The sequence below is a fragment of the Cynoglossus semilaevis genome, chromosome 15 (assembly GCF_000523025.1).
Source record: "Cynoglossus semilaevis isolate Cse_v1.0 chromosome 15, Cse_v1.0, whole genome shotgun sequence".
NCBI lineage: Eukaryota > Metazoa > Chordata > Actinopteri > Pleuronectiformes > Cynoglossidae > Cynoglossus > Cynoglossus semilaevis.
Genome location: NC_024321.1, coordinates 6,772,724 through 6,785,742, shown reverse-complemented (window position 1 = coordinate 6,785,742; position 13,019 = coordinate 6,772,724). Strand labels below are relative to the sequence as shown.

At 38.4% G+C, this 13,019-nt stretch overlaps 2 protein-coding genes across 2 annotated transcripts in view; both read right to left on the bottom strand.

The window, feature by feature from the left end:
* anxa5a (annexin A5a) overlaps window positions 1-1,712 on the bottom strand; it is a 21,987-nt gene extending 20,275 nt beyond the window's left edge. The window contains 2 exon segments of the mRNA XM_008326664.3: window positions 1,547-1,585; window positions 1,668-1,712. Coding sequence (XP_008324886.2) covers window positions 1,547-1,549 — 3 coding nt within the window. The 5' untranslated portion in view covers window positions 1,550-1,585; window positions 1,668-1,712.
* A 7,244-nt stretch (window positions 1,713-8,956) lies between these two features.
* Window positions 8,957-12,827, bottom strand: ccna2 (cyclin A2). Its single transcript, XM_008326665.3, has 8 exons — window positions 12,226-12,827; window positions 11,127-11,388; window positions 10,944-11,050; window positions 10,644-10,867; window positions 10,361-10,565; window positions 10,147-10,260; window positions 9,815-9,948; window positions 8,957-9,572 (listed from the first exon to the last, which is right to left on the bottom strand). The coding sequence occupies exons 1-8, from the start codon at window positions 12,457-12,459 to the stop codon at window positions 9,509-9,511; spliced, it is 1,344 nt and encodes a 447-aa protein (XP_008324887.1). The 5' UTR covers window positions 12,460-12,827; the 3' UTR covers window positions 8,957-9,508.
* Between the last annotated feature and the right edge of the window lie 192 nt (window positions 12,828-13,019).

Genomic DNA, 13,019 nt, shown 5'->3' with positions numbered 1-13,019 from the left:
ATTTCTTTAAATGTATGTAGCTGTACTGCATCTATATACTTTAGTACATTTACATATATTGTATTGTATATAGTATTCAGTGAATGTACCCAAATTCACTCATCACATATATATTACATATATAAACTTTCTGGATGAACTCTGGCTCTCCATGTGATGCTATATATACATTTATTTCCTTCATCTAAAATTTGTCACATCATAGACATGGTTGTGACTGGTTCATATGACACCTACATGTCAGTTGAACCACGAGTGTTGATTTGCAAGCAGATGTAGAGCCACTAATGGAGAAACCCAGTCGGACTTCTGTCATGATAATAATTACTTGTAATCATAAATATATAAATAATTAATATGACATAAAAATTGATTTCTTTTTTTAACCATCAGGACAATGTCTAGACCAATCAGGACAGAGTCACTGTTTATTCATTATTGCATCATTATCCTCTATCTTTGTTTTTGTTTTCCCTGTGCAGCTCAACAGTCAGCCCCCGTTGCCATCAGGGATCGTTGCCTCCGGGCTTTTCTTTGATGAAATTGTAACCCACTGGGGACACAATAGACACTCGCACCTGTAGTTTCCATTCACATGGTAATACAATATGCTACAAATGAGTCCACCATTCTTTCATGGAACTGCGTTTCCCTCGTTCGTCACTTGACTCTTTTAAATCAACTTATCTCCATCAGGAAATCAGTGGATACTCCTTATGAGTCAGAGAAGATAAGATGAAAGCATGGATATCAAATGAAGCCGCCTTTGGTCGCCACTGTGAGTGTATGACGCCATTTGTATGTTTTAATAATGAACAGATCTGATCATAAAAGCGCTTTCTCTGATGTGATGAGCATTATAAAGCTGGAATTGAGTTTAAAAAAATAAAATGAGAAAATGAAAAATCAGCTTAATACCTGTAATGGGAATGATGGTTTACAGGCCTTCCTTGTCATATTGACAGCATTTTCTGTTTTCTGTGTGTGACACTGGTCATGCAGTGACAGTTCATCTGTGACATTAAACGTCTGTGATCTCTCATGAGTCACTTCAATCTGACACAGGTTCATTCTGCTGCTGTAAAGTCACAGAACCAATCCGTATTTCATTTTTTATATTACAGACAAAATAAAAAAAACCAAGTCAGACTGCGATGTAGCAGAAAAGGCTATTAAATAAGCAAAATATATATAATATATAAGTAAAAAAATATATAAGGTATGCTGAAACAAAGATGGGAGAAAACTAATAAAAATAGTTTCCCAAAGACTGGGTCAGACCCTCAGGTGGGTCGCAAGAGATTTTGTTTTGGGTCATCTCGCATCATGTTTCCCAGGAGTTTACGAATATTGTCTATTGACTTAAGTAACAGCACTATTAGTAATTTTATTGAACATAAGTATAAGTAACGCTTTTAGTAGATAACTAAAAAAAATTAAATAACAATAATAATGATATGATTAATAATAATAATAAAAGTTACACTGAGATTCTTAAAGAAGTTGGCAATCATTTAAGGTACTGAGAGAACGTCATTCTACTCACCATCCTTTCGCTGATGGAAGTGACTGTAGCAGTAGAAGACTGAAAAGAGAATAAAACAGGTTAAAGCTCAATGTCAAATTTGAATGGAGAAAACCTAACAGTTATTCGTCCGCCCTCTTACCTTCTGCTGTGTATGCGTCCCTCTCAGGTAGAAGGTTTTTTCTTCACCGCCAACTGCACACGCCCCCTTGTCTCTGACATCTGGCAGCAGTCACGGAGTTACAACTTAACAGGACACACTTCCTCATCTACATGGAGTGTTGTCTTTCACTCCCTGTCAGTCAAACAGCAGATTGTGACCACATCGCTCCTGTTACCTGCATGTCCTTAAAAAAATAGAACAGGCTTTTCTGTGATTAAGTGGGAACCTTGACCCAAATATTAACGATAAATATGTTGTTGATAAAATGAATCTCAAAAACAAACGAAACAACAAAAGCTAAAATATAACATGATATCAGTTTAACTTATATGACCAAAATACTCAAAGGTTTAACGTTAGCTAAAGAAGACAAAATATAGCTAAAGGACAGCCTAGACAGTAATTAGCTACAATAACTCAAAAGCTATCCAATCGACAGTTAAGACATTGGGCAGGAAACTTTAGCTAAAGGTTAACTAAATAGGTCAAATTCATGATGTGACATTGACATTGCCAACAAATTGCTGGAAATTAAGGAAAGGCAAAATAACTAGCTAAGTGTTAGGCCAAGAAAAAAGAAAACAAAATAGCTTAAATGTAGCTTAAACATGAGAATTTGCTAAACCGAAAAAAAAAGCCAAAATTTGGTCAAATTAAACTGAAAAGAAAAAAAATATATAATTAAAGACAAAGGATAGTAACAGCAATAACAAGTACAGTCAACAGTTTCAACAACAAATGATTTGATGTCATTAATAACTTAAGTCAATAATTAATCCAGTGTCTACAATAAGCCTTTAGGACATGTTGTCATTTTGTTAATGAAACAAATGATTGTGGAGACTAAATTGCATTTTAATTAGATGCCACCTCCCCCATGCCCTTTATGTCACTCATGTTGTGCCTTGTGAGGTCTTCCCTGTGATGTGTTATGGCTGACGGTAAGCGCATGACATCTGTCTGAAAAAACAGAAGCAGCGGAGCGGATCACTGAGGTGCAGCTCACATATCATCGGCCATGTCCTTGTTCCACGAACCTTAATTAAAGGGAGCACTTGTGCAGTGTGGACACCGTCTCAGTGGAGATTCAGTTACAGAGGCTCTCGGCTGCGGCTCATCACATCCTGGAACTGTTGTGAAGACAATTTCCTTTAATAAACAAGAAAACCAGCAGCTAATAAACTTATCAGATTACAGATATTTTTCCCCCATGAGTGAGTTACGTTATAGTCTGTCAGCGTCCAGGCTGAGACTGTGGACTAAAACGGTGATGATCTGTAGATGCTAGATAGATAGATCTTGAGTCAACAATAACAAAAGAGGATTTTGTTTTAAATACATTTAAGGTAAATACTGGTATTACTGGACATACCTCCATACAACCCTGTAGGAGGTGCTATGGACACAATGCTTGGATCTAAGAGTAAAGTGCACTGGTACAAAAATGATTAATTTTTTTCTACCGCTTAATTTTCTGACGGGGTTGCAGGTTGTAGCCAATCCCATCTGGCGAGGGTCAGGTGGTTCATCACAGGACCACGCGTAGAGACACATAAAGATCGTGCCTCTGTTGACTTAGCAGGTTATTGTATTTATCTTTATATTTTCTTAGTTTTATTAATATATTGTCTATTCCCTGTCTTTGGGATGGAAATAACCTGCTGTCCTCACTGTGGCCACACGTGCACACTACACGTCAGATTTCCCACAGAGCTGCGTCACCTATATAACTGCACTGCACTTTCCACATCATTGTGTATTTGTTGAAACCCGACCGGAAAAAGTGTCAGTGAGTGTATTTGGTATACATTAAAAATACTCGTACACCAGTGTCTTTTAAAAATTTGTGAAAACCCTACCTTGTGACACAGGTTAGTGAGCCGTTGCCTGTTTAACAAACACAACCCTATCAATATGCATAAAGGTGCTCTGCTCTGGTCAATGCTGCCTGCAACAATTGTTCGGATATTGCTGTGTTGCCAACTGCAAATTACCATAATAGTTTAGAAGTCGAGAGTGATCTTGGTTTCATCAAAAGTGATAAAAAAAAAGAGTCCAAAAACATATCAAAATCTATTACTTAATGAATAAAAAAATCGGCTGCTGACTCTTTATTTCACAGCCTGGAACAGACCCAGACTGAAACAGAAACTCTATAGGATTTTCATTCATGAGCTGAGGGACAGCAAGGCGCGTAGACAGCTCTATTGTCAGATGCTGACTGACATAAAACTAAATTGATCATCAATCACAGAGTTTCACCCAGACACCAACTGGTCAGCCACTTTACCATCCACCCTTTTTTGTCAGTGAGCCGATTCCACATATTGGCTTTAAGGCCGTTTGAAAAGCATCTCCTTTAGACTAATACTTTCAGCATTTTTGTCAGATTTATGCAAAACAAACCAAAAAACAAAGAAAATAGAAGGATCTATTAGCCTACGGCACTAGCCACTACAGACTGCTGTTTGTGGGTCAAACTATAGTGGAGATAAATATGCTAATTTCTTACTTACTGATTGGTATTATTTATTTTCATCAGTGGCAGTGCAACACTAATGCACTTTCATCTTCTGCCTGATAATTGGGTGCATTTTTACTACTTAAAACATTGCTTAATATAATAATATAGAGAATATAAGACAAGAGGCGTTGAGTTTTGGAAAGGAAGCTAAAGCTATTTGTCCTATTATAAGAAATGGAGCTACATTCGTTAGGTGTTTCACTGCATTGGTCATTTACAGGACCACTGTTACTAGTTTCTTTCTCCTTTACATGTCAGTGCAGACCATAACAACAACAAAGTATTTTCACTCAGCTGTACAAATTCAATTCAGACTTGGATGAAAATAAGGAAAACAATTGTAGAAATCACTTTTTTGATTCCTCGAAAATGATTGTCCACTCGGTTTTAGAATTTCAACAACTTAAGTTGTCTCAAAATTCTCTTCCTCACTTGTCAATCTTTTACTTACTTATCTCAAACTTACTCAGTGTTAACGTCCAGTTCCAGGCACAGCCAGGTCACAGCAGGAAAGAGAGACTGTCCACATCGAACTCCCAAGATCCTACTGGCAAACAAGATTTTAAAGTTTATTTCAAGCTAGTAGAACCGGGCCTTTTATTTTAGAATCAACAGCAGAGGACCGATGAGCTCACAGGATGGACTGAGGAGATGTCACGCACACCTCAGCAACATGGTAACTTTGACAGACAGTAAACTGGGAAGAAACAACTTAAAATAAACAAAAATAAAAAATGTAAAGTTAACACATTTTGTCAGTTTTCTTTTCTTCTTAATACATTGCTATTAAACAGGCAGCATTAGTTTAAAAAACTAACTTTAACATAGACTTCAGACTTGTCGTCTAGCTTCTCTCACCACATCCTATCAAGGACTTACTCGTGAGGTTATTTTATTCTGACCTGTATGTGCTGCATGAAAAAACATCATTCTGTCTTTATTAAGGAGGGAGGATGAAAGTCAGGCCACTGTGGGTTTGTGTGGAGTGACCGGTGTGAAACCCTGCTGAATAAACATCCTCCAAGATTCCAGACAGACTATTAAACATGTCTGAGAGATTTTATATTTGTAGAAATATGCATGAGTTGAGGGAACTGTTGTGGTTAGAAGATTAGCATGAGGCTAAAGGCTAGTGCAAGGTTGTACTTGTCCAAGTATCAATTCAATGGACTGAATTGGACAAAACATCACAAACAGCACATGTATCATATTAAAATGAGCAATCTCTCTAGAACGCATCAAGAAACATTGAATTTTGTGGCAAAAATAAGGAATTTTCAAGACCAATTAGCTGCATGTTTTAGGGCTTGCCTACGAACAAAAGCAAAATTATTGTTTTTGAAATTAAGCAATGATGAAAGGATTCAGTTGTCATTAAATATAGTTGTTAAAACAAATGTTAACTCCAAACATCAGCTTTAGAAAATGTTTTTGTGTCTCAGTGGCAACAAGTTTTATATGTGTATGTATATATAAATATATATATGTATAAAAAGAATAACATAGGAATCACATTTAAAAGCCAAATATTATTTTATTATTGAAATTTTTTGTATCGTAGAATTGAAATCAATTTTAATTGACAATTCATCACTTTACACTTTGACGAAAGTGTGTTGTAATTACTATGATGAAAATAATTTGAACACTTTTGAAAGGTATTGCTGGGTCCATCAGTGTCCAGTTCAACACATACTTTGATATGAACTAAAATATTCCTCCAAATCTGTATAAGTACTTGGACCAGCATAGTGTACACAATTAATTTTTTTAATTTAATTTAAAATTTTTAGTTAGTGCCGTTGGTGTCTTTGTTTACACAAACAAGTCTTAATTCTTAATAAAAGTGTGTAAACACAGACCTTATGTAGATGCACTGGCAGGAAAATCGACTGTGGGGGTCTAATTAACACGCTCCCCCGGGGTCCCGATGTTATTGATTCACCCTCAGACACAGCAGCCCGGACTCCTGAGACTGATGACTGAAGGAGAATAAAACTAAAACATTAAGGCATAGATTCACAATGTCACACTAAAAATTACACTTTCTGCCAGTGAGCCAAATATCATTACATGTACTGTGCACGTGAGGATCACAGAAGTGAGCTGATGGTACTTGCAGTTGTTGTTATTAGCCTTTTGCCTCCAGGGGCTCATTTCTGTTGCTCCTTGACATGGTGGTAGGAGTTCCCAGACTAAGTGGAGCACAGGTCCTTCTGTATTTTTCATCGGCGGCACATCCTCAATACCTCTCTTGCCTATTCTCCAATGAGATAAGAGGAGTGCATATTGTCCTCCTGAATGAATCGCTTTAATCAACACGGATGGAGATGCAGATTTAATCTGGGCTTCTGCTCCTGCTAGGGCAATTGGCACGGTTTTGCTCAGCTGTATAAATTGAATTAAGACATAGGTAAACATGAGAAAAACAATTATTGAAATCACTTTTAATAAACAGATGAATGACTATCTCATGCTTGACTGAGCTGGCATTTCGGAGGGATTTCATCAAAGAATAGTCAAGTTCTCTGAAATAACTAAGTATGTTACTAACATTTCTCTAAAAAGTCTTTTTTTTTTCTTCACACATTTCACCAAAAGCACATTCAACCACTGCAACAACAAGACTCTGTCCTCCTGGCAGCCCACTGGACACAGATTTGTCCCATGGCTTATTCACAGCACCTGCTGAAAGCTGGGCTCAAAGCACGGTTTCCTGAAGGAGCGCACAGGCTGCAGCATGGATTTTGCCACCGAGTGCCTCAGCTGCTTGAGGAGCACCCAGAGAAGCATCAGCATGAGCAGCAGCAGTCCCAGGAGTATCCCCACGTACAAACTCAAGTTCCAGCCCCAGCTGATGGCAAGGGGCAGCGAGGTGGAAGCCACCAGAAATTTTCTGGGGGCAGGCATGAGCTTAGGCAGCATCCAAGCTTGAGTTCCAAGTCTAAGAGAATATTTTCCTTTTCTCAAACTTGGATCTTCTCTAAGGTGACAAAGACGCTGTTCTGTGAAGATTCGACAGCCATGTTCAGACAAGTATCCAACAGTTTGGGGTTATGTGAAAGAACTCCCTTCTGCTCCCCTGGTGCATCCCTCCAATCAAAGATGTGGTGAACCTTTTGAGTGTGTGTGCGCGTTGTTTGAGCTGTCCAAACCCCCTGAGATGAAATGGTGGAGGTCTGTGCGTGTGTGTGCAGCTGGAGTCTGCCTCCCCTCTCCCGTCAGACTGTTGCACAAAAGCCAGCCTCCCAATTCATCAACAGAGAACGAGAGGAGAGAGCGAGAGAGAGAGAGAAAGATGCCTTCAACGCTATTGGCTGCCTCCACTCCAGTTTAAGATGGAACATAACATAAGCCTCAGATGGAAACATCAGGTTTCTCCCATCAGTTACTAATGCAGACATGTGAGATCACAGTCCCTGAGTCACTTTTCTGGTTATTTGACACTACGTCCTTAATACGTTACTGCATTGTTATCAATAATTATCATTTTGGTTACTGTTTTTTTATAGTAGCATTGGTATCAATATTATTGGTTGTTTTTTAATTTCTGATTGATTTTAAATATTTTTGCATTTCTTAAAATCAATTGTCTTAGTTTTATTTATAAACGCTGCTGTTAGGTCCTCTTTAATATAGAGTGAAGTCAAAAAACAGCAAGCAATGGTTTTGTTTTATATGGCAATGTAAGTCTTATTATAGAAATCATTAGTATGTATATGTATGTCTGTTGCCATATATTAAATGTAATGTAAGGCCACCTTCTTCTGTAACTGTAAATCTAGTGTTAAATCATTTTACAGCCAGTCAATTGTTCCCTGACTGTTTGTCAACAAAATATTTCTGCTGATGAGCAAATAGGAGGAAGGAACGCCGGCTCCTGCCGTTTTGCAGGTAGGTGTGGCAGCTTGAGAAAACAGGAGCATTTGGCCCAGAAGAGACAATGGGGAAGAAAGAGGATTATCTGATATACAGGTCATAGGATGGAGATGGAGTTAGTGCATTGATGGTCCTAAAAAAAAAAAAAAATAGTTAAAAAAAAAGTGATCATACCTTTTTATTGAGGTATATTCCTGGAATGTTGTAATCTCCCCTTTTCAAAACCTGAAAAGTTAAAAAAAACAAAAACAAAACGGCTAACAATTATATTAACTGTAGATAAACATTGGATTTTGTGATTTCTTTTTTACAAAATTACAATTGTGAAGAATTAGTCTGGTTAAAACCTGGTCAACATATTCTTTTGGAGTTTTACATGCAGCATTTAGATTCTTTGTGCTGTTATTACACCATGGCACCAATAACAGTGATTATCTTATGAAACATGTTGCTCTGTATTTGTAGACCTACAATAACTATGCAAAGACCTGTAGTTTTAACAGTTACTTTACATCAGAGCCATCGAGCAGAAAACACTCATGTATAAACAGACAAGGTAATAAGGTAACTATCAGGTTCTTGTTTAGAATTGTAATATACAAGCTTTTACATTTTTCCATATCTGTATGGAATAGAGTTCTATGACCTACACTTTGAGAGATGTTTAAGATTTAATTTTGGTTCTTAAAAAAAAAAAAAAAAAAGTTACAATTAACCATTAAACTAGAAAGAAATCCTTTTAACACAAGTTAAACTCTGCAACCGTTTCAACAACTCGGCTCCCAAAACATACTTGGAACCAACTTTGGCCATCTGCTGCCACCTTGAGTCCAGTGTGAGCATAGAGATAAATGTAGAAAATGAGTTTACGTTAAACGATTTTTATTTACAAGAGCCATATTGTACAGTGCAGTAGAAACCTTGAAAGGCTGTCAACTTTCAAGACAGATAATGAGACTGCTGACTCCATGACAGACAAAAACACACTTTAATCTGCATTTCATGAGGCCAAACATGTAGGTCACAGGACTTCACATCCCCACTTCAAAAACCTCAGCTATTGTGTCACCTTTTGGATGAAGGCTAAGCAGCAAACAGCTGGTTAAAAAAAAACAAACAAAAAAAAAAACCCCATGGGTGGAAAATCTTAAATCAGTCTCTGTGAAGGAATACATTTAGCCATGTGGTGAGACAATGCAGATCAAAGTATCTGGTAAAACCTCTAAATTCCGTCTGTGATTTCAACAATAAAACTGCTTGATTGGCTGACAACTTTAGCCACTGGCCTTGGGTTTGAGTATAAAAATACCATTAAAAGTAAGCATCTAGGCACTACTCCGAAAAGAGCAGGCTAATAATTCAAAGTGGTACACATTTAGAAAAAAAAAAAAAAACACAAAAGAGTGACAGAAAGAGACTAGACAGATGAGGCTGACAAGTTCAGTTCAGCTGGAGCTTCAATAGAAGAAACACTATGGTATCTGGAAAAAGAAAACAGGGATTCAAGTTAATGCAAAACAAAGCCAAGTGTCACAATAAACTGAGATCTAGTTGAATAAACTAAATATAGCACACACTGGTTAGCTAATTAAGCTAGTGCATGTGTTTACACTTAATTTGTAGAGCATTACATAACGGATATACGTTTAATGTCCAATGCAGTGACATCAATTGGTAGTGATTTTAAAGGTGGAATTAAACTACACCAATGACATGAGCTTACTTTGGGCCCTTGTACTTCTCCTGGACAGACTGCTGCGCATGCTGAGGAGCACCGAGGTATATGCGATGAAGATCTTCAACACAAGGCAACAGTTCTTCTAGGGAATAACCAGTTTTCTCCACCAAGGATAATGGCTGGGGGAGGAAGGAAGAGAAAAATAAATAAATAAGTTGAATCATTATATTATATCATTGCAGATTGAAATTTCAAGTGAATTAAAAAAAAAAAAAAAAAAAAACTGATGCTGTTAAATGTTTGGGAAACTGCCCAAAATTCCTCAGAATCTATAAAACTCAATTCTAACACCTACACATGGTCTTGTTTAGACTTACCCACATACCACCACTTATTGTGTGGAAGGCCAGGATGTAGGCTGAAGCTGCAGTCTGTGATGGCAGGTACTTTAGGAAAGGATCTGAGTCAATTAGACTGAGCTCTCCAAGGTACTGCGGAGAAGAACATTTAAGTTTGTGGATTAAGTTATACTATGTACTAGTCATTGCTACACTAAGAATTAGAGCCAAATGGCTCATGTCCCACACTCACCATGGCCAAGCTCTCCACCTGTTTGCTAACAGAGTGGTGGAGGAAGTACTGGGTGAGAAACTGGCTAATGGTTGGTGCAGCCAGATCAAAGGAGAGCACTTTGAGCACCAGATGCTCCATCCTTAAGACCTGCTTCTTTGTGTAGGTGTCATCTGTGATGTAAACAAACTCAGCCACATCTGGAGGGTAGATCTCTTCAAATTTTCTGCAATGAATGACACATTTAACCATGTGGCCCCAAAAACCAAACAGGATCACAAACAAGCTAAAAACAGTTACATACGAAGCTAGCAGCATAGCAGCTGTCCCCACAAGTTGAAGCTTCCCTCTCAGGACAGACATGGAAGACAGGAACCGGTCAATGTAGTTTACAGCCAGATAAAGAGTCTCATTCTGGAGCTTGTACTCTTCTCCAACTTCAACCAGCCAGTCCACCAGGATTGCCCTCATGCTGTTGGTAATATCTGGCTGTTTTTTCATGTAACCAGCTTTAGGCCTGGTTCTCATCTGTTGACAGAGTAATGAAGGTGAGAAAATGTAAATTTAAAGCAAAGTACTGGAGCAAAGCTGTTGAACTTCTCACCTCCAGTTCCCTCAGGTATGCGTGGATTTCAGCAGCATATTCAGGGATGTCATTTACATTGACGGGTTTCTCCTCCCCCTCAACCACAGACATGTCCATTGGCGAGTCTAGCACACAAGAAACTTAGTACAGTTCAATCAAAAACTCATGTGATTTGATGTGGCATTTAAAAACTAAACACACCAGTGCTGACATCCATTGCTGATGGAACATCAATGGGAGCCAGGGGCTGCCTGAGCCGGGCCACGGTGTTGTCGACAGGCAACGGCGACATTTCAGTGACCTCCTCCGTTTTGACTGATTTGACCACCTGTTCGGCCTTTTTTGTGCAGGGAACATCAAGCTCATCCACGTGGATCTGAAACGATGGCTGCTTAGCAGCAGGCTTCTCGTTGCAGCTTTTGCCAAAGTCATCATTTTTGCTGGGCTGGGCCTGAGATATCTCCTATAAATCAGAACAGAATAGATTACACCAGGAACAACATTTCAGCATTTCCAACTGCTACTGACATTTACAATCAACACACTTCAGGCAAGCTTTTTTTGGTCTGAAATTAACCAACTTGTGACTTGAATAAATAATCAAATACAGAAACATGTATAAATACATTGGAGTAGTTACAGCTACATAGTCTTACAGTTACAATCTGCCCTTCAAGGAGAACTGTACTGGTGATGTAGGCTCCTGGTGATAATGAGTTTGACAGTCCTGAGCTAAAGAGTCAACGTATGCATTAATGAAACAGCTAGTGTGAACTGATGGGTTTATATTGATATTTAAGTGTACTACATTTTCAGTACCAATGGGAAAACATTTGAATCCAAACTTAATACACATCTTTAATCAACACTACAATTTAACAGATATTACATTGCTGGAGAATGTCATTACATTCAACTAGAATTAACAGTGTAGATGTGAAACGAAAACTAAGTGTATTACAATGGGGAAAATTCAGCATTCTACAAAGCGCCAAATATTGAACTTTAGTTATGTGCAATTTAGTTTATTTGCACTAATACAGCAGTGGGGTGACAGTAAAATGGCGGACAGCTGTGAAACCAGTAATTGCAGCGGAAACGGGTTCAATAACAATCAAACGTGAAATGTTTACAAAAAAAAGGATGAACACTGAATAAAATTAGACCACCACAGAAGCCAGGTGATGTGGGCAAAGGGCACGTGTTGCCTCCAAAACCTACAATAGCACCACAATGACAATAGAAAACATAAGCTAATGCTAGTTAGCATCATCTCATTGTCATCTCTTTAAGGACCAACCTGCTTTGAGCCGCGCTTGTTCTGACTTTTCCCACGTTGGTTGTTTGTCTGCAGCTGACCCAGTACCGTTCTGTTGGGCGCCTGTTTGGGTGGAAGGTTTTCCTGATTCTCGTTGGAAGCGCCGTGATTAGCAGCATTTCGGGACTTAAGGGAGCCCCTCAGTCTTGACAGCATATTTTCTTGGTTGTGGATGCCGCTGGCCGCGCTTGCCTGTCCTCGGTTAGATCCTGACATATCCACGCGTATACTAAAGTGTACTGTTTTATTTGCTGTAGCTGCCCTTACGTTACTTGTGACTGACGAGAAAATACTTTTAAGTTGATAAATTTGAGGCTTTCGTCAGCTGCCAGAGTACATGAGAAAAGTAAGGCAAACGTTCATGTAATCAAACGTTTACAGTCGTAACTAAACAGACAACTGACGCAGAAAAACTAAAATGCAATGATAAAAACGTACAGCCCACGTCTTTAAAATATGTACATCATGTAGTAGATGCAAAATCATGTGGCCATAGTCGTTTAACGTTGTGAATCTATACCACCAACCTGCAGAAAACGCAGCCGCTGTTAGCCTCAGTCACTTACCCTCAAACATTGCTTTCGCTCAGTTCAAGTAGCCCGCGAGGATTGAAATAGACCAATCAGAGGCTACGCTGGTGGTGACGCAGAAAATATACGGAAACGCGAGAGGTTCAATTCTTTTGATTACAAATTCAAAACCGGTTTGAGAAATTAGCTTAACAACAAAGAAATACACACATATGTAGTTTAAGGCATAGTTTTAAATATGTATGT

Excerpts from the sequence above, each read along its gene's own strand:
- ccna2 (XM_008326665.3), bottom strand. The coding sequence starts at position 12,459 with ATGTCAGGATCTAACCGAGGACAGGCAAGCGCGGCCAGCGGCATCCAC. Across the intron at positions 11,051-11,126 it reads AGCAATGGATGTCAGCACTG|ACTCGCCAATGGACATGTCT; the intron begins GTGTGTTTAGTT and ends CTTGTGTGCTAG. Across the intron at positions 10,566-10,643 it reads GCTGCTATGCTGCTAGCTTC|AAAATTTGAAGAGATCTACC; the intron begins GTATGTAACTGT and ends CATTCATTGCAG.